This window comes from Vidua macroura, chromosome 1 (genome assembly GCF_024509145.1).
Source record: "Vidua macroura isolate BioBank_ID:100142 chromosome 1, ASM2450914v1, whole genome shotgun sequence".
NCBI lineage: Eukaryota > Metazoa > Chordata > Aves > Passeriformes > Viduidae > Vidua > Vidua macroura.
Genome location: NC_071571.1, coordinates 79682593 through 79704597, shown reverse-complemented (window position 1 = coordinate 79704597; position 22005 = coordinate 79682593). Strand labels below are relative to the sequence as shown.

The 22005-nt window shown below is 41.4% G+C and overlaps 2 protein-coding genes across 4 annotated transcripts in view; both read right to left on the bottom strand.

Annotated features, from left to right (window-relative positions):
• Window positions 1-3789: 3789 nt before the first annotated feature.
• ZNF622 (zinc finger protein 622) lies at window positions 3790-13492 on the bottom strand. 3 transcript variants are annotated; one of them, XM_053987564.1, is made up of 8 exons: window positions 12938-13085; window positions 12725-12791; window positions 10643-11251; window positions 8950-9207; window positions 8085-8247; window positions 7178-7290; window positions 6178-6321; window positions 3790-5602 (listed from the first exon to the last, which is right to left on the bottom strand). In XM_053987564.1, the coding sequence occupies exons 3-8, from the start codon at window positions 11247-11249 to the stop codon at window positions 5475-5477; spliced, it is 1413 nt and encodes a 470-aa protein (XP_053843539.1). In that variant the 5' UTR covers window positions 11250-11251; window positions 12725-12791; window positions 12938-13085; the 3' UTR covers window positions 3790-5474. The 3 variants fall into 3 exon arrangements, with proteins under 3 accessions (XP_053843539.1, XP_053843530.1, XP_053843523.1); XM_053987555.1 differs by lacking the exons at window positions 12725-12791; window positions 12938-13085 and adding an exon at window positions 13425-13492; XM_053987548.1 differs by lacking the exon at window positions 12725-12791.
• A 540-nt stretch (window positions 13493-14032) lies between these two features.
• Window positions 14033-22005, bottom strand: part of RETREG1 (reticulophagy regulator 1) — a 64546-nt gene continuing 56573 nt past the window's right edge. Inside the window, exons 8-9 of the mRNA XM_053996315.1 lie at window positions 21176-21302; window positions 14033-18265 (exon numbers count right to left, since the gene is read on the bottom strand). Of these exons, the coding sequence (XP_053852290.1) occupies window positions 17754-18265; window positions 21176-21302 (639 nt within the window). The 3' untranslated portion in view covers window positions 14033-17753. The remainder of the gene's footprint in view (window positions 18266-21175; window positions 21303-22005) is intronic.

The following is a 22005-nucleotide window of genomic DNA, read 5'->3' as shown; positions in this document are numbered from 1 at the left end:
AGACACAAATAACAAAGGAAGCTGAGGCATAGACAGCACACTCCAGCTTCAGCTGAAGTTGAGGGCTGCACCTCCATGTGCTGCAGAGCCTGATGTGAGCGTGCTGCAGAGGCCAAAAGCTCTGGAGCACTGCAACCCATGTGACACAGGGAGAAGGCTCAGGAAGACTCCTTCCACCTCAGCTTGCTGGAAAATGTTGCCAGAGCTGGCTAACAGGTTATCCTGCTGCACTGCTCTTACACATCTGAAGTCCTTGGTTTACCCATTTGTTTCAGAAATGCAACTTGTGTTGGTCTTGTGACTATTTAGTGAGGCGCTCAGTTTTGTAAACTTCTTGCAGGGACATGCTTTAAATATTAAAGTACTCACTGAGCTGGCAGAATAAACAAAGAAATGTTCCAAGGAGAAGTGTATCTTGCTACAAATTTAATTTTTGTAAAACATCAGGTTATTCTTTATGGCCTCTAGAGCTCATACAAAATGTAAAGATTTTCCTTTTGACCTTCTGTAATCAATAGCATTTGCTGCTGCTGCTAAGTCTGTTATTTGGGTTATTGATTGCCAGTCATTCCTACCCAGACCTGTTTCCTGAAGATCCTTCAGGAAAGGAATACTAAGATATGAGGTTATCTGATGTGAATGTGCAGTTCCTCTGAGTCCTGATACACATTCTCTTTTGCCTATTAATATGATGCAGGAGAAGCAAGCCTCTTACTTCGACATGAAATGTTATGGAATTTATCACTGTAAATTGCTGGCAAATATGAATACATAAATACAGTAAAAAAAAAAAAAAATCCACAACAGCAAATGTAAGGAACGACAGAAAATATGTCTCAATGTTAGATGACCCTTTTCCTTGCATCAGAGAACTGTATGAAGAAATACATGCTTGGTAATGCCATTATTAAAAAACCTGCTTACACATCACTTTTTGCTTTTGGGAAGAGTCAGGTAACTTTACACTGGGAAGCACTTTCAGAGTGATTCTGATTCCCTTCCTAGCCCAGCTAGAATTTATCACTCTGCCTTTTAGTCTGCTACAGTAGACGTGCAGAAATCCTTAACACAAAACCAGTTACAGGTGTCCTGTCACCACTTCTATGGCTCCTGAAGTGCCTGGCTGCTGCATCTTACACAGTTTGGGATGCAGTGGGAGACAACAGAAACTTCCTTTGGGTCAGAAGTGCCTTTAGATGGTCATTTTAAATATTCAGGCTCTGACAGCTGCTGAGGATTTGATGATAGTCTGGTGACTGCTGTTCTGCAACTGCAGCATGGTAAACTGTTGGATTAAAGCAATCAAACATTAAGACTCAAGCAGTTAAAGATATGTTTTTAATTTTCAGTCAGATGTGTCCTAAAGCTTATTTATAACCTTCCATCCATTGTGGTCATGATAGTATAAACCCACTCAAGTCCCTGCAGTGCAGTGTCCCACCAGCAGCACTGAGCTGATAACGTGGAGGAGATGACCAAAGCCTGAGCAGTTGAAGCCCTTTAGCACAGGATGCTTCAGTTTTAACAGATCAAAAGTAACTCCTAAGAGCTGCAGTGGAGAATCTCCCTGAGATGCCCCTCCAGCATCAGCTGTCAGCTGGGTAACAGTCCAACACCTTTACATGTCAGGCCCTTTGCACTGAAGAAACCAATCAGGGGTCAGTAGTAGACTCTTAAAGGGGCTTGTTGACTTGCAGCTTCAGCATAATTAGCTGTTAATTTGTTTTACATTTCTGAGTCCCCTGTGTCTCTGCTACACTGCATTCATATGCTTCTCTCTCATTCCTAGCCCCTTCCTTTCAGATGACAGGTACATGCTTTTCCCACTAGTAGAATTTGGTTGTTTTTAGGTAACTAAAATGTACAAAACAGAAGAACTATTTCCAAAAGGAGATGTCAGATGTACAGATGTGCTCCACCAGCTTCACCAGTGCTTTCATTCTGCTGCTTCATTCTGCAGTGCCTGATGCAGCACTGGGATCACTTCAATATCCAGCTGTTAATGGATGGACAGGCAGGAAGAACCCCAGTCTGGTCCAAAATGAGGTACCTTTGCTGTGCTTCTTACCAGCCTTTCCTATAATGAATGCACCAATTGAGAAGGGATGATCTCCTGCTCTGGGAACAGTATACCCACAGAATTACACTCATACCAGGAAATTCTTGCTCCAGAGTATCCACTGTACTCTGACACAGAGACACTCAAATCTACTCATTGTAAGAGCCAGAAAATGCAAGGTTAGAGGAGGGGAGCACAAGTGCAAGGCTGGATCATAGCTGGAAATACAGCTTCCTGATAGGAACAAACATAATTTGGAATTTTCTTAGGAAACAAAAAAATTGCCCTCAGCTATCCTTTGTACAGGGAGGTAAAAGACTAAATACTGAGAAGTGTGTTTAATAAAAATATGCTCAAGTACTTGGACATAGCTTGAATTACCTACAAGTTGTGCAGACTGTAGCACTGTCACTTAACCCTGCTGACAATCCCCATATATTTGCTCCAGCCATCCTGTGCCAGCAATACTCTCCCAGTACCTACATAAAGATATTAATAGCAATTCATCTCACAGAAGCCTGCTGCTGATCTTGACTCATGGTAGTGGTGAGCTTTGAAGCCTCACCCTACCTCTATTCTGCATGAATGCACTCTTATTAGGCTTTATTTATTTTCATAGTAAACACAATTCTGGGAAAACCTTTCCTACGCCCTCTGCTGGTTTTCCAAGACAGCCATTTTCACCCGAGTATTACAACTCTTCCTGTAAAATACCAGTAGGTTCCCATACCTCTCTTCCATTTTCTTCTGACTAAACTGCAGCAAGATGTATAGGGCAGAATCATAGGTGCAAATTATAGCAATTACTTCCTCCTGCTTCCCTGTGACCTGCAAAACGACTACCAATTTTCATGTTTACTTACCAGCATTTTTTCTGAACTAGACTATTCAGGAAATTCAGGCAATCCCCATCTCTTCATAAACAGCAGGCTTCTTTAAGCAAGTCTGCACAGAGAACAGGAGCTGCCTTTGGTTCCCTTTCATGTTGAGGAGAGTGGCAAACTCCATGCACCTTCAGCCTCAACCCTGTGGTCGTACAAAGTAATTTGTCAGTGGATGAATTATCTCCTTGTATTTCTGCCTTCACTGCCAAGCCTCCTTAAACACTTAACCACTAAGACTGAAGCAATTGTACTAGGTTATTCCCAAAACTCTTCCAGAATAATTATTTAATCTAAGTTTTGTATATTCCATGAATATATTTTACAAAAGCTCGACTGCATACTGTTCTGATTCTCACTGGTGACTTATTCTGGCATTCAAAGCCAGTTCTCCAGGTTTCAATACTCAGGTTAGTAAGTCTTAACCCTTCTACTTCTGTATTTTTGTGTATTTACGTATAAAGACAATCTAACTTATCCATAAACGTAAGACCCTTTGATAGTAATTCTCCGAAGGAAAAAAACACGTCCAGCTCCCAATGGCCAGATGGTGAGACTTGTCAGATACAAGCAGGGTATATTCTCAGTGCTAGAAATCCATACCATAATCACAGGCTGGGGCAGGTCATGACTGTAATAAGGGATATGGTGTCTGAAGATTCACACAGCTTGAGTCACGTAGCTGAGACCAGGTGTCTTACCTCTAACTTTGAGAATTAATAACCCAGAGTGAACCCTCTACAGTAAATTCAAATGTGCACCAGATCCAGCTAGGGATATACAATTGCAGTAACTTTATTTTGTCAAGAAAAAGGAGGTACTTATTAATAAATCCAACTTTAGTTTAAGGTTTTGGATATGAACCTAGCCTTTCTTGAAAATTCTCTCTGCTTCAGTTTTCCCTTCACTCTAATCTACACCTTTTCTAAATGTATTAGCCAGTTTACTTACTAAATGTTGTGCCAAACTTGTAGCCTCCATTACTGCTCAAGCTCTTTCCTCTCAGTAAATACAGGAACAGCAAAAAAATTTCCAAGGCAGCAGAACTTTCACTGAAGAACCAGAAAATGAGCACTTGCACTAATGAGCAAGACACCACAGACAAATCCACTAAATCAAAACTCCCACACAGCATGCACCTCCACAATGAAATTATCACTTTCCTGAGAGTCGCATAAATCCACTGCTCTCTCAGAAGTGCTGACATGTCAATGGTGCCGCTACTTCTGAACTTACCTCTTAGGGAGACTAGAAAACTACTTTAAATCAAAATACAGCATTAACAGACAAATCGCTCTCTACTATTCTCAGTGATATCATGCACATACCACTCATAAGAAAGAAAGAAAACTTTTATCAAAACCACACAGTGAAAGCCACTTCTTGGGAATCCAGAGCAATCCTAAATGCAGAAGTGAAACCTGGCTGTAGCCAGCTGCTGTCCCAAAGAACTGACTGGCAAGGAAACAGCTATGTTCCTGTGGCATATGCTCAGTGTCCAGCACACAACTCAGGGCATCAGGAGGCAGCCCATGACTCTGAAGCTGTCCACCTCCTAAAAGGAAGGTCAGAACAGGTAAAGTCATGGAAACATTTAACATCTCCACCAGCAGGACCAATACAGTGCTGCTGCCTCAGCTCTAACACACAGGTTTTCTCTGCACCAGCCTGCAACAGTTCACCTGCTTAAGTGGGACAGCCTACCTGTTCCATCCAATGCATGTCTTGGGTCACTGCATGATGATAACCGAACACCAGTACTGAGTGGGAACAACAAACATTGTCATCCACAGTATCTTCAGAGTTTTAAGCAGGAAATGCAAAATTTTGATTGACATTCATCTAAATGTTAGGATAATTTTGAGCAGTTTTCAGGAAATGAAAATTTATTACATTAAATGTAAAACAACTACGCTGCAGATTATTAATCCAGCCCTGAGCTGGAGCATTAGGCAGGTACAGTCAGCTTCTGAGCACAGTATTAATCCTGGAGTTGTGTTTTCCATCAGTGCATTTATTCAAACAATTATTACTTAACCTTCCATGAAACTTTGCTCTTAAATTTTCACCTCAATAGTGCCAGCTAGAACTCCAAAACAACCAGCTAATATGTCTGGCACCACAACTGAAAACATTCAATACACTCCATCTTAAGAATTTAGATCTAGGATCTCCTCTTGGCTTCAACCAGTTAGTAGAATTGGAAACTGAAGATATTCAGACAAATGACAATGTCAACTGCCCCCCAGAAATGGGCTGCACAAAGATGGGCAACAAGACTATGCATGTACCTTCAGTCATAGCCATCACTACTCTGACACGTTCCACTGAAGATACTTTATTTTTAAGTTAGGCCCACCATTAGTTCAGAAAAGACAAGTTCCCTGTCATTCTTCTTTTTACAGAGGAAGACACACCAGCAAACTCGATCAGCATTTCATAGGTACCAAGTCCATTTTAATAAGAGAATCCACAACCCAGAAACCATTAAATCCCCCTTCCCATAACCAGTTGTAGGCAGTTCTCTTTGGAACTCAGAATCTGACTTGCATCCGGAAATGCATCTGCTTTGTAGCATTGTTACTCATTCCTGTCTTGAGCATCCATTTTGACTTCATCCTCTGCAGGTACTGCATGTCACACTGCTGAGCAGAGATGGCCCCTGCAGGGAGAGAGAAGGAAGAGAGATGGATCACTGTCTGCCACCTTACTTACCAGCTGACTTGCCCACGTACTTCAGCAGTTACCCATAGGTTTTCCTTCCCATACTGGTACACTTCTTTCCACTTTTCTCTGGGGAAAGCCCAGTTCCCTCTACAAATACCCATGTCTGTGTTTAATGCAAAAGGTTGTATTGCATTCCAAGTGTGATTCTTGTATTTCAAAAGTGGATACAGACCACAACTCTGTTCCCCAACTGGAAAAGCATTCTGTTAAAGCATGACTTATGTTACATTATTAAATAGCAAGAGTAGTGACTTGGACAGGCAGAAACCAAGAAATCTCAGGAAGTCACCAAGTATCACAAACAATGGAATGAAAAGCTTGCACAGAAGCTGCACTGGATTTTAGAAACAAACTTCATATATCTGCTTGGATGTCAGGAATTAAAATGAAACTAATGGAAGACTAACTACTGTGTAAAACCCACGTGTAGAGCAAAGCTGACCTCTGCAATTGTAGAGTGATGACATCCCAGAGCCTCCTCCTCTGCAAAGCCCTCCCATCGTCACTCACCTGCCTGCCCTGTCCAGCCCAAGGCTCGGTACTGCTGCAGCACCCGACCCACGGCTTTCTTGTTCTTCACAACAGCCACGTCTCTTGTCACACCAAAACGCTGCTTGTAGTACCTCATCAAGGAACGGTGACCCACTCTGGCACCTGTTCACAGGAGGGGACATCTTATTATCCACCATGAAACAGCTTCTGAAATGGAGTACTCAAGCACCTTGTGAGAACTATGGAAAACCTCTCTGCTGAAAAATGTTTTTTAGGGTCCAGAACCTTAAGAATGTTAGGATTATTAGGAACTCAATGTAATTACTGTAAGAGCAGCTTGAAGTAAAAACACAAAATGGGCTGCTATTCTAGAGGGCCTTAGCTCAGATAATAAACACACAGATATCAGAAAAGAAAATCTTAATTAGTGGAATGAGCAGAGAGGCAATGCTCTTTCAAGTAAACAGTGAAGCCACTTGCTGACATTCAGGGAAACTTGTGTAACTGAAGAGTTGGCAGCACTTTTCAGAATGAAAGGGCTGAGGTCCCCTCATACAAAACCATCAAAAAAAAAAAAAAAAAAAAAAGCTAGAGTGACAACTGCTGAACTAGATAAAGACTATTTAATAATTTAATTTACTGAACTAGTTTACTGAATTAGGTGGGAGCTGGCTCTCTACAAAAAACTCCTATACTAGATAACCTAAGTTATAGCCTCTCCAAGTTGCACTCAAACAAATATGGAAACTCTTGATAGAGTAAACCATGAGAGTCACATGACAATGAAGATGTAAAATGGGCAAAGCAACCCACTGCCCCAGTCCACATATCCATCAGTGCTGAAGAAGCTAAACTATTTGGCCATGAAATAATGGAAAGTGAGGATATAACCCCAAAATGCAAAACTACCTTCTCCCTTCCCAGAGGAAAACACAACAATGGCCAGTCCTGCAGGTACTGGAGGCAGATATGGGAAGTGCAGGGGAAGTAAGTTGTAACACAAAAACCCTGTGCCCACCTGATGGAAGGATCAGCTCCATGGTGTCATCATCATAATCCAACTCTTTCTCTGCAGAGTGCTTTCCAAGACCCTCCATATCTTTCCCATCCTCATGATCAGGATAACTGCTCCTGTGGAAGAGCAGCAATACATGGTTTAAACATGGTGAGTAGTCACAACTATCCAGACCCACTCTACAAAAGTACCACAATGCACGGCTACAGCAAGGCACAGACATTGTCATGTTTCACCTGCCTTGGTCTTAAGAGTTCCTAATGTCAGAACTTTGCCCTGAACAGAGCCTGGAGACAAGGAACCCCTCTCCTCCACCCTGTTCTGCAACTCAGCACAGTTCTGCTGCTGCACACTTAACAGTGACTTAATGGTGAAAGCCCACCACAATGCACATCACCAGCTCTGCACAGCTCCCAGAAGCTCCACCTGTCACCATAATGTGAGGTATTTCTGACTAAAATGAACACAGCTTAGGATAAGTTGCAGGAAGTTTAACAAGAGACCTCTAAATCAAAGCAGTCCTGTTCAACTCCAGCTATACAATGAAACTGATGTAAGAAACCCACAGTAGGTCTTAAGTCCACAGTCTGTTTATAAGGTAGTGGGAAAGACAGTTATGACCTTTTATAGCCTTTGCTGGGGCACTGAAATCTCAATTCAGTAACAGCAAACATACAAAACAGAATTCAAAATGTACTTTGATGTAGGACTGGTAATAATGGGCACAGAAGAAGACCACCAATCTTCTTGTTACCATTACCTAAAAGAATGGGGAACTAGCAATGCAAAATACGTACTGGAACCCAAAACACCATTAAATTTTAAGAATTAATAATAGTTTCTAATGTAATAATTAACTGTTCTTTTGTCTGTCCCCATCTGTGTCCCACTCAAAGAGAAATGACCTCACCTAAAATCATAGAAATCTGCAAATTCCAGGGCAGCATCTCCATCTGTGAAGAGTTTGCAGTGGCTTTTATCATTCATATGAGCCTGGACTGCTTCCGTAGAGTAGAAGGATTTCCCCTTTTCATTGCACCAGATGCAGATTTTCCCAACGCCGACTTTCTCTCCTGCAGAAAACACTGGCATTTCTAATGGTCTGAACAAAATCTCCCTAGTCAGTAATTAACATTTCTGTGACAAAGCCTTCACAGCTTGCAGACAGAAAGACTTAAGAGGAGGCTCAAGCCCTTAATTTCCAGGATAGCTCTGCTGTTCCTATGCCTTGACCATATGGCCCCACCAGGGACAAGTCTGGCCATTTAAAGATTTCTTGTGACAAGGTCATTCAGTATTCTCAGTAACAAATTTCACACTTCCAACACATTTTTCTATCCAATACTCCAAAATTATTTTATTCTCATTATTATTTTTAGACTTGAAGGATGATACATTATTTTCCTTTTTAGCTCTCTCACAACTATTGTAAACCAAAGAGACAAATACTTGTGACTCACTGGTAGGACAACACAGTTCATATGCACACTTTAGCAACAGAATTCTGCCCCAAATTTCACGTTATCTGAACAACTTTCTCATCATCAGAAAACTATGTGAGACCTACAGGCTACATGGCCATGTTTGCTCTTCCAAGTTTTCTCTCATTCTCCCTGGAAAGCCTGTGGTCCTGCTCATGATCAAAATATTGACAGCACTCGGACAAAAAAAATAAAGGAACCCAAACCAAAACATTTGGTGTCATATCCAAAAGAAAATAAGCACTATCAGAATATAATTATCCTGACAAAAAATTAGAGAACATTCAGTCATACCAAGATACTTGATTAGTCCTCTGAGATCCACAAGGTACTCTATGTCTGGAATAAAGAAGCTGTGGATTTTTGTCATATGCGCCACATTTTTTGTGAGAGATCTTGAGTGATGGGGACAGAACAAGCAGTCTGTGACTGGTATGGCCCCAACAGCAGGAATGCTTTCAGCCTCTGCCTGCTGTTCCTCTTCTTCTTCTTCCACACTTTCCATCTCTTCATCAGAGCCAATGTCTTCATCAGAATCCATATCTTCCCAGTCTTTTAAAGGAAGTTTAAAAAAAACATGTTTATTTTATACTTTTCCCAAGCAAAGTAAGTCCCAAATAAATCAGAAAAAGCCATCATAGAACATATTGCATTTTTTGTTCTTACAGCTAGGTGCCACACAGTCACTTCCAGGTGCAAGGATTTACCATTGCCAGTAAAAGACATTTCTTTTTAAGATGTACAGCAAAGCAAAAGGTCGCTCATAAAAACTGCTGGCAGATCTGATACTTTCCCCCCTCAATTTTCTCAACTATTAACACTTTACTGCTGTTTCTAGGCCTTAAATTTAATTCACCACAGTGCAAGAACACAAGCATGGCTCATTGAAAAAAAGACAACTCTGGTGACATCAGGAAAATACTCATTTCCAGCAGTGAAGAAAACACACTCCTGTTCACACACTTAAAAGAACAGTTAACATTCAGAAACCTACTAAGATTTTCACAATACAATTTATGACTAACACATTAACACTAGAGAGGTGTAAGCTGGCTTCTTGTTTAGGTATTACAATGTATGTTCAGAGGTAAATGTTTCTTCTCATGTAGAACAGATTCACTAAACTGCAACTGAAATTTCAAGAGCACAAAACTGCTGTAATAGATGCAGTAATGTGACACACGGCTTTCAGAAGCTGGAATGAAGTTCCATCTCATTCATACCTGTCCCCTTGCTACAGCTCAATCACCCCATTCAACTGCTCCAACAGATGCGTTTGGAACTGCACTGTCAACTACAGCACTGAAATAAAAGGTTAAAAATAACTCTTTTCTGGAAATTCTGAAGCTATGATCTTTTCAGCTGTCTTCTTTCCAGGCTGACCTCTAACACAGAGCTGTATTCATAGAAAAAGGCCACTGGGGTGGCAACTCTTAAACCCGTTTTAACACAGACATCAAAATGCTGAGAAGTGATGACACACAGTCAGGTTAAAGAGCAAACTTTCTCCTCCAGTCTTGGTGGGCAGAGGGAAACAAAATCAAGCACAGTCCCACCTCCCATCAACAGATCAGGAAGTGAGTTGGAACAATAGCAAGTGATTGTAATTGGATTTTTGTTCATTTATTTTTCAGAAGTAGTTTTAGAGTAACCTGTTACATTAGCCTTCTTTAAAGGAAACTTCCTCTGACGTTTTATGTGGGAAATAGTGCTCTATTATATAGATATACTAGTGACTATTTATACTCAATCTTTACATGCACTAATGTCTGTCTGTACGTTGAACAGCTGGCAGTACAGACACTAACACAGAGTCCTTGACTGCAAACATGGGCCAACATTAACTCCTTTGTTAAACTGAAAATTTCAGCAACAGCAAGACCTTCTGTGATGGAAAATGCTACACTTCACAGAAGTTAGGAGGAAGCTTTGGCTGAAACCATAGCTTACCCCAAGCTATCTTCTGTCAGTGTGTTTACTGCCTTACCTTCCTCATTACCCTCTTCTTCCTCTGCTTGTTGCTTGGCCAGCTTCCTTGCTTGCTGTTCAAACCACTGCAGCCGTGGAGGTATTTCTGGTCGTTCTCTGCTCTGGGACAAGCTGGTGCTTTCCCTGGAAACTGGAGAGCTACTCTCATTACTAGGAGGTAGAGGTGTCTTCTTTGGAGACGAAGATGGCTGGGCTCTGATGGCTTGCTGAATAGCTGTGTTCATTTCATCTTTATTTAGACTCTCTGGGGCCAGCCCCTTTTCCAGATTCTTCTCATTTAATATTTTCACCTTCTTGCTGACAGCTTGGACAGCTTTCTTCTCCAGCTCCAGGTGCTTCTTGGACTTCAGGTGATTCTCATAAGCATTGAAGGTGGAGAACCTCTTGCTGCACACTGTGCAGTACGTGGCAGTGATTTTGTTCTGCTCCTCTGCTACTGCTCTCTGTGCCAGGACTCTCTCTTGGAAATTCTCAGCAGTAACAGGAGGCATGTCAGCAACTTTACGCTTCAGGTTGTACCTGTGCCAGTCGGTTTTGTAATGGGCACGCTGAATGTCACCATCCTTGAAAGCCACACGGCAAGTGATGCAAGTGTAGGTGGCCATTACTAGAAAATGGCAAAAAAATAAAATCATGCTAAAAACATTAAGTATCAGACACAAAAAAGCCCCAACACAACATCCTGACAACCTTCTTTTAAGGCAGTGTTAGACACACAGTTCTTGCACAGAATTAAATTTATTAGACACCAGCATCAGCAATGAGCGCGGTATTCACGGGCAGGAGCACAACAGGAAACTTAAAAACAAAAGACTTTGAGTTTACTTGTACCACAACAGCAGCTGAGCATCCCAGCCCTGGATGCAGAACCTGTTGTGCCTGCTGGGATTGGGATGCATGAGAGGGCCCCCACACACAGCAACAGTATTTCAAAAGCTCTATGCTTTTCACTGAAGATCAGTGACTAGAGGTTCTTAACAAGCTCATGTTCTGCCAACTGTAAGACTTCAAGGAAACCAGTGATTCCTCAGAAACAAGGATAAAAAGGGAAAACCTGCCTACAGGCTATTATCTATTTTCCACAGCCTTTTTAAATGGCAAAAAAAAAGTTACTGCATTCAAAAATAATACTTTCTTAGCTACTTTGGAGGAATGTAGTGTTGACAACACTTTACCCTGCAGACCTGTTCATCTGGAGATGCAGTCAGTCATACCTAGATCTAGCACTTGAAGCCACTGCTAACCCTGGTCTCCCTCCACTGTCCACTGATGCTGCCTTTCCAAACCCACACATTTCCTTCCTTCTCAGTGCTTAATGAAACTTAGTTTTTCAATTTTTTTAAAACAAAGTTGATGGAATCTACTGAATGCTCCAAAAGCAAAGAGCTAAAAAAGCAAATGCTCCTAAACCAAAAAAATTCTCAAAAATTCATTTCCCACATTGGAGATCACAGAAAGCACCCATATTGTTTAACTCATTTAGAAAAACTATGGCTTAAACTGCAGAAAGATGAAATAATACATCAGACTGAGGGGGTCTGAAAGCAGGGAGAGGAAAAGCAGCCCCTCCCTGAAGCTAATAACAGGGAGAAGCAGTGAATATAGTCAAAACACATGTTATTAAATGCTCATTCCCTGGAACCACTGGGCTCTTTACTTACTATTGCTTGTGCTATCTACAGTGTGATAGTGACAGGGGGGATGCAGAAAATAAAGGCCATATCATCTGGAGTACTATAAGCATCTACTCAGTGTAACAGATGCTTTTTGTGTTTCAGAGAAAAATGTGTTCTCTGCTCACTGACAGATCCCAAGTATTCCCTGAGGCGTTCCCCTGCCACCTGCAGCGCTCCCTGCCCTTCTCCCCGCCCAAGCACCAACCTTTGCCATAAACCACTGACTCAGAGTCACGCTGGCTGTTAGTGACAAACCCCTTGCAGGACCCTGAGGCAGAACACTGTGTCCATGACGGACAGACAGAAGCTACACGCTACATTACCACGGGGGCATTTAAAAACACCCAACCTCCTCCCGCTCCGCCCCACCCAAAAGCAAGCAGCTCAGAAGAAGGGGTTTGTACCTGAGAGAAGCTAAAGCCGTAAACCTTCACCTCTGACTATTACGTGGAGACTTGTTTACAACTCAAACTGCACGAAACAGAGAAATCCCGTGTAGTTACACAACACCTTCCCATGACCCGCCTGCAATTTCCCCTCCCGCTTTAAGCCCCAGGGCTGAAGCCCCGAGTCCTTCCTTGTGTGGGGCTCAGGAAAACCAAACCCCAGGCACTCACAGGCCCGCAGCACAGCCAAGCCCTTCCAGCCAAGTCGCGATCTCCCCTGAGGCTCCTTATTACGGCTGATTTTTGGCTGTCTTCGGTTGGATTTAAATTGAGCCCGTGTCCCGAATTCTGGCACAAGGCAGGTGTGCCAGACACAAACAACTAAAATTCGCGCAAAACCTATAGATAAAGAAATAAAAAAAAAAAAAAAACCCAAAAAAACAAACAAAAAAAAAAAAAAAACAAAAAAACAAAAAAAAAAAACAAAAAAAAAAAACACCCCAAGAGATAAGACAGGGCGCAGGCAGCAGCCGGAAGCCACCAGGCTAGGCGCGGACCAGGCCGGGATCACAGGGAGCATGCATCCCAAGGGAGCGCAGCCGGCTCGGCCGGGCCACGCCGCCTGACCCCCGCCTCTGCTACCCTCCCTGGCTCGGGCCGGTCCATCCCATCCCATCCCATCCCGTCCCATCCCGCCCGTCAGGCCCGGGACACGCACCTGCGGCCGGCGGAGCGGGCGATGCCGGGCGCGGGGCGGGGCGCGCGGACAGGAAGCGGCCGCGCGGCGTCCGGTGGGGGCGGCCCGCGCGCCCCCTGGCGGCCGGAGGGCGCGGCAGCGGCGGGAGCGCCGCCCCACGGGCCGTGCCGGGTGTGGCTTTTCGCCTTCGGTGGGTTGGGTTTGCTTTGGTTTTGTTTCTTTTTGTTTCGTTTGTTTGGTTGTTTTCACGGAATCAGTTAGGTTGGAAAAGACGTCTCCGATCATCGAGCCGAACACCGCCTCGTCAACTAGACCACGGCACTCGGAGCCACGCCCAGTCTTTCCTGAAACACCTCCAGGGACGGTGACTCCACCTCCTCCCTGGGCAGCCCATTCCAGTATCTGATCACCCTTTCCGTGAAGAAATTCTTCCCGATGACCAACCTAAACCTCCCTGGCTGCAGCTTATGACTGTCTTCTTGTCCTGTCACTGGTTACCTGGGGGAAGAAGCCAAACCCCACCTGGCTAGAACCTCCTTTCAGGTGGTTGTAGAGAGTAGTAAGGTCACCCCGTTTGTTGTTATAGGGTTTATTTCCATTTCTGGGAGCAAACGCACAATGAGATGATGAAAGATAAAAACTAACACATATTTATTAAAACAATCAATATAGTAGTTCCATGTTTACAAAACAGTGATCAGGCAGGTAAAGTGCTGCAGAATACTTAAATATGGACATTTTGTAATTCTCCAGTTTCTGGTTGCCCGGGTGGGGGGTACTCACAGACTGCGACGCTGCTCATGTGCTGAGAACAGACGTGGAGACTACAGGGATTTATTTGTTCAGAAGGCTGGGACAGCCTGGAAAAAGTGCACAATGAACACAGAACAAGTAGAACGAGTATCTCTTCAGATCCTGTTACTTTGGGTAACAATTATTTAACCTCCTCTGCATAGAACAGCATTTTTTTTCCAACTAACAAAGAGAAGAGTGGTCAGTAGGTGTGTGGTACGTATGCATGGAAACCTGTGTGATGGGAATGGGTGGTTTTGCACTGGATTTGACACACCAAAGGCCACCAATCCAATGGTGATCCTGTCACTCGTGTACTGACACAAGGGGAAATTTTCCGAGTACAAAATTTTCCGAGTGACCTGAATCCCTGCCCTGACATTCGTCCTTTTCTTCCATCAGGATGCGTGAAGAAGCCACTGCAAGGCACGAGAGGGTGAGCCCTTTGCTGCCAGGTACAAGCACACACACACACACAACACGAGCAGCACCGATCCCAGGTGCTGGGCAGGATCACACAGTGTTACCCCATGGCATTGGCTCACACTATGCCCTCTACGCTGCCCGTGTGCCTTTTGACTGGCAATTACATGCAAGGAGGCTTTCCATAGAAAGACAGCATGTATCAAAGCTATGTATTGCCTTATACCCCCTTGCCTGTCTTCCTGCCCAGGCATTCCGTTTGAAGGATGGGAAGGTGACGATAGTGCTTGGTAAAAGACGCTGCAGACCATTGTGACAGGAATTTTTAAGGAACTGCTGTTTCTTGGCTGCTGCTATAATACAGCAAAATGAAGTTTTCTCAAGGGATTTCCAACTGAGGGCAGTGTGGAGAGGATCCACAATGGAGAGAAACATTTTCTTTGTGTTTTGCTGGCGAACTGCTGGCAGTGGAATGTACTGTGTCCATGTGAAGTATTTCTTGCATGTGGTTGTGTGGAAGGGAAGAGATAATTTCCTGCAGAAAATTAGACATCTTTTTACTACCTGAGAAAGAATATTAAATGTTACAGAATTACATCCTTCCCATTACACAGTATTTAGGGGCTTGAATGTAATTTACTATCATGACAGCAGAAAAAAAAATTCTAAAGACTCTCGGATAAGTAACAGTGTCCCTAACTTTAATGATTTATTTGTTCAAGTTTTGGTTATTTTTTTTCTTTCTGAAAGAAAAAAAAAAAAAGAGTCATACTGGAGAAAAATCAATCTATTTATCAGTCTTGAAACCAGAAAATGGGTAATTTACAAAAAGTCTGAGAAACTCCTCCAACTGCTTTTCTTTCTGATCTAATCTATTATTCTAGAAGAGTTCCCCTGTGTTACATACTTCCATAACCACAAGTATTTTCCATAAAACAACAATAAAGTGCACACTATTACAATGCCACCATTGACAGCCAGCTGGTCTGTCCTGCCAATCTGCTCCAGAAAAGCCTGTGGAGGACTGCTTCCTCCCTCCTGCCTCTCCCTCTCCTGCAGCCTGTTTCCCCTTCTGGCACCAGTACTCCTGGACAAGGAAGCACACAGCTGTTTGGGCATCCCACAAAGCTTCATCAGCAACTTGGATTTGTACTCTTTTTAACTGTACAGATTGTCCTAAATGTGCGGCAAGGAAATGAGGCTTTTAAATAATCTGAGAACTTCTTAAACTCACTGATTTTCCAAAAAAATCTTTTTTAAATTTTGGTTGGGTATTTGATTTTGTTTTTAAATTTGTTTTTTCCAAATGAGAAGAACAACCTGGTGAAAGCTAAAGAAGAAACTTAACAACTAATGCTGTGGAAGTGATGTGGGCCATGTTTTCTAGTGATTTCCAGAAACTCAGGTGTGAGATATTGTAATTTGAAAGCTGCGTCTTGTGGGACCTATATCCAGCATCCACTTATTTGATAATGTATTTGATAATGAAGGCACAGGCTTACCCTTTTACTGGTAAAGGACAGCAAACACAGTCAATATGCATTACTGACACAAAAAGCACAAGCAACAATAAAGCTAGTGTCAAAACATCTCGGCATCCTTCCTTTTGCTATACTCTTTTTGGCCATCTGCCTATTCTTCCACCTCAAAAGGAAAAAAAAATACAAAATGAAGTTAATTTCAAACACAGGTTTACCTACACATATATGTTAGTGGAAGATTTTTATCATCTGTTGCTGTACTTTTTGAGGGTCCTAGATGACAGTATTTACCTCTTCAAATGCCAGCAAATGGAAATTTACTTGAGTAGTAGTAGCAGCTGACATGGTCCCTCAACTTTGCTAATGGTTTACATCACATTAAAAAAGCTAGCTTTATTTCTTACTATCTCTTGGATTGCTATTGCTTGGTATTGCAATGCAGTTTTGTCACAAGTGAACAAAAAAGCCCTAGAAAAATAAGTTATCTGCTTGAGATCCTATGCCACTCACTCAGCATGTGTGGACTTTAAACTGGCAAATAATTTAAACAAGTTATTTTTTTGTTTTAAATTACATGCCAAGAAGAAGATTCTGAGTGTCTTCTCTAGCAACTGACCTCACCAAATGCTTCTAAGTATATTAAAATAATCACCTTGCAACACAACTTTTGTTGCAAGTGGAAGCAGCTATCATGGGAAAAAAAGCCAAACCAAAACCTACAGAATCTCAAATTAAGGAAGTGGCACCTAAAAAGCCTTTTTGCTTTTTTTTTTTTTAATCTCTAATCTCTACTCCAAACAATAACTACCCTCACCTGCTCCCAAAAAGGTTGTTCCGTTTACACAATATTAACTTTTAAACATAAAGTTTCATTGGCTGACTTCACGTGGGCAATACTGCCAAGGACCAGACTCCATCAAGGAACACAGCAGGTGGTCCTATAACATGCCACTTTACAACTCTACAAGCCTATAACAGCAAAAATCTTGGAAACGCATCACCATATCCAAAATAATTCAAATGTTTTAAGTATGAAATCTAGGGGGTTTGTAGTGTTGCACACATATTTAAACTCGAGTTGTGTCAGTTAATGTGTTTCATATATAGTAGATGCACTACACATAATGCAGGGATCCATACTTTTTGGTAGGATTGAAGGAGGTGAGATACAGTTCATCTCACTGCAGCCCTCTGGTAACTTGCCCTCATAATATGAGTCATTAATTGTATTACATGATTGGAAAACTAGATTAAATAAACTGCTGATATTGGAAATTTGGCTCAGGACCCCAAAATAGATGGTTGGCAAAAAGGTAAAAGAAATCTCTCCCCCAACTATTTTGAACAACTGACTTCCACCACGCAAGTGCAACCAAACAGTGGATAGAGAATTCATTTCCATGCTATTACATTGAGGTATAACTACCAGAAACATTAAACTATCAGTATTAGCTGATACTTATCCAGTTAATTCACTCTGCATAAGGGAAATTATTACAATACATCTAAAGGGATAGTTAAAGCTTACAGCTCAGAATTTTCTTCTCTCTTTTTTTTTTGTTTTTGTTTTTTGTTTTTCTTTTGTAGTATTTGATGGTATTTTTTTTGTGTTTTATGTTTAGTTTCTTCTCTGTTACCAGCTGCAACTTCAAGGTTACTGACTTCCAAGCAGATTTGAAAGGAAGCCTGAAGACTTTTTCTTTTCCTGGGATTCTGCTTCTTGACCTTGTGAAAGTCCCAATTCTTTCTCAATCTGCTCTAGCTCAGACTGGTCAAGCAGTTCAAAATCATCAGCTTCCTCTGTGTCTGTCTCCTCACTCAAACTGGGCGCTGCCTGTGAGGGAGCTTGCTGTAGGGACTGCAGCTGGTCTTTGATGGCAGCAGACACCGCAGCTGTGATGACATCGCCAGCAATTCCACTCATTAAATTAAAGGTTTGGTCACTGGTCAAAGGCAAGGACAGCCCTGCAGTGGATGGTCTCTCTTTACTCTGTCTGGAAGCATGATCCGCCTTGACATCAGTTTGCTCTTTCCTTCGTTTTTGCTGGGTGGGCAAACCAATGCTTGAGTCATCGTCATCGTTTGTGCCGGCACCATTTTCTAAAGAGGGAAACTCTAAAAGATCTCTAGCGAAAGCTTCTTCATGATCACTAGGTCGGTCAAAATCTATTACAGGGTTAACAGAAGAAAACAGTGTTAGCACTCACAAAAGGTTTCCCCAAAAGGCAGCCACATGTAACAGTGCGAGTAGCAAGTGTTCTTCCGAATACATTTACTAGTCCCTACTCTAGTAGTTCGCTACTAGAAGGAGCTTTGTGTGACATCTAAAACAAAATGGTTTTGAGGTCATAAATCTAGCACCACAAATCAGCTGGTATCAACTTAACTATTTGAACAAAATAACTTTTTAAAGCTAACTTTTTTAGGTATCTATCTGTAATGAAACAACCCATGCAAATCTTCAACACAGCTATTTCTAAATATACCAACCACATGAAGTCCTAAAATTTATTTCTCTTCACAATATATATAAACTACAAATATGTAAACATGTAAGGATGTGTTACAAGCTTTTAACATGCATATGGAGTAATAGAAAGAATGTTTATCTATTTAAATAAAGATATAAAACCAATGTAAAGACTAATTTCTTTTTCCTCTCTTGGCCAATGCTTGTATTAAAAAGGAAACAGAAAGTGGAAACTCTACAGATGATCAGAATTGTTTCATGTTGTCAAAAGGATAAAAAGTAGGATGTAATCAACATTGGATTTTAATGGCTGCATTAATGAATGACACAGTATTTGTTATTAGAAATGTGTAAAACATACCGTGTATATTTTACATGTGGAGTACATGGCCTGTGTAAGAGCCTAAATCAGCACAAGTGAATACTTTCATCAAGTATTTGAATGAGAAGGTAAAAAGTAATCAGTTTGAACTTACTTTCTATGAAAACAAGCAATAGGAGCTTGTTGTAGGAGCATTCATAAGGGTTAAGGAAATAAATCCTAAAAATTACTCATGTCATTTTCTCCATTTTCTTTAGGAAAGACAGGCTGGGAAGGTGAGGAGGAAGGGTTGTGCTGCATGCAGAGTGGTGGCCCAAATGCACAGAGCTTTGACAGGAGATAAGCCAGTCCTTGAATGCCTCCCATTTGGTCTTGCACTTCTTTGTATGTCCCATCTGCTGAAATGCTCCATGGAGAAGAAGAGCTGATGTTATTTTTCACTTAGCAAGGCTTTGAATAGAGTTTCCCATGTGATCCTTACAGGCAAGCTGGTGAGCAAACAGGGTAAGGGAACTGTAACGTAGTTGGAAAAATGGCCGGACTGTGGAGGTCAAAGGCTTCAGCAGCGACACAAGGCACAGCTGGAGGCTGGTTATTGGTGTCTGTCACAGGGACTGAAACTAGCACTGTTTGAGGTTTATATTAATGACTTGGATTAAAGGCTGGAGTGCACTCTGCAAGTTCATGGACAGAAAGGAATTGCTGTGGGGCAGATGTATTTGATATTCTGGAGGTCAGGATGCCTTCAAAGGGACCTCAACAGGCTTGAGAAAGGAACAGGCTGAAAAGGAACATCATGACATTCAGCAAAAGCAAATGTGAAGTCTTGCATCTGAGATGGAATAACCTGTGCATCAGTACAGGCTGGGGGCAACAAGAAAAGCAGCCTTCCAGAAAAAGCTCTGTAGGCAGCAAGTCAGTGGTATCCCCTTGTAGCAAGGAAGGCCAACCACACTGAGCTCTAGTAGCAAAATTGAAGGCAGAAAGTCAGTAGAAGGGATTTTCCTCCTCTATTCAGCAACTGAGAGTATACATTGAAGTACTTTGCCCAGTTTTGACTTCTCCAGTTTTAGACAGACAATGGCATACAGGACTGAATCCCATGGAGGGCCAGCATGATTATTTAGGGGGCTAGAAAACAGGATGTATGTAGATGCTGAGAGAATGGGCCTTGTTTGGCCCCAAAAGAAGACGGCAAAGGGGGAATCAGTTTAACTGCTGAATAGGAAGGTAGAGAGAAGATGAGCCTGACTCTTCTAGTGCACAGTGAAAGGATCAGGCTAAACTGACACAAACTGGAACATGGGGAAATTTTGACTCACTATGAGAAGAAAACCTCTTCATCATAAGGGTAAGCAAATATTGAAAAAGGCTTTCCAGGGAAGTTGCTGAATCTCTACCACTAGAGGTGTTCAGAATTCAAGTGGTCACAGCCCTGAGAAACTTCATAAAGCTTTAATGAAGAGCTTTGAACCTGCTTTAGATAGGAAGATAGATGAGATGAATGACAATTGCTTTTTACAGCTTACAGTCCTGTGATCATACAATGCTGCCTATTTACAACTTGAAATATTAGGAAAATAACTGAAATTATTAATTTGGCCTGTAGTATCATCCTGCTTGCCATTTACAAAGAACTTTTCCTAGGAGAAATGCAAGATGAGCAGAGCAACAGATCCACAGGTAAGATTACATCAAACTACTGTTGTTCTTAATCTTTATTCCAGCAAAGTGTTTACTGATGGCTTGGTCCGTAAAAAGTAAGAACTTTATTCTGGTCAAGATCTAGCCAAGTGCTTGAGAATCTTTTCTAGTCTAAGTCTTCATAGGCTCATTGCTGGCTGTCTTAATTTCTAGTAATAAAACCTGATAAGACTTTCTTTAATTGGCTGTTTAACAAGTCAGTGTATTCACTGTTTCTTTCTCAGCTTTTATTTGCTTAGCTTACCCACAAAAGCAATAGTAGTAATTTTAAAAGGTTTATTTGCTTAAAAGGTTTGGTAGAAGAGAGTGCTACACCTGGCATGTATTGAATGTGTTGGGTTTTACCAGGTGCTACTTATTTATTTTAGACACTTGCTGATGTACTTTAACATTTTTAAGATGAAGACAGTTCTTACACAAGATGTATCCAAAACTATACAAAACACTAAGATTAACCTTAAATTAATTTCACAGGGAAAAGTAACAGCCCCAAAACCTTCTGTCCTCAAATTGTCTAATAATTTTGAGGTAACCTGCATGTCTGGAATCCAGTGGTGATATAGATGAAGCTGTTACATACCATCAGATGTGTCTGTCTGTGGAGAATACCCCTCGGATAAGTTAAAGGTCCCATTATCAGTCCAGGATACTTCTGAGACATCTGTGTCAGACACTGACAGTTCTTTGGCAACAATTGCAGGACTAACCTACACAGAAAACAGTCCCATACGTGGTATTATTATAATTTTTTTAAAATCACACTACAGAAAGCCAGTGCTTAGAGACTGAAAAAAAAATCCCTAGCAACATAAAGCACCTCCTATTCAAGCCTTAATTGAAGAAACATGAAAATACTATACAATGCTTAGAAGCATCCCTCTTTGTAATAACTAAAGGCTGTATTATACTAAAGAAGCATTGAAAATTCCAGTTACTGTAATGAAAGCAAAATGAGCCTGCAAATACAAAATGGCTTAATGTAACAAAATGAGTAAACTTGAACCAGTAAAACCAGCCCAATATCTATAAGACATCAAAAATTAGCAGAACAAAAATATCATTATCCTTTACCAATTTATTGAACAATATTTAGTTATGCCAGCTACAAATTTTTATCCCATGGGATATTTTTTTTCCCCCAGCACAAAACTACTTCCAAAGAAATCCCTGTTGAAGTCAGGCTTTATACACTACTGATCAAATACTGCATAATAATTCCTATTAAGATGATTTTTTAAATATCAACTGGTATTCTGATTATAACAGAAAAAGCTTTGCCATACAGTCATTTAGAATACTAGAAGAAAAATGAGAAATTTGAGTGTTCTCATACATATCTAGAAAGATTTTATAGATAACATACCTATTTGCACCATCATTGAAAATTATTAGACAAGTGTTTACAAAAAT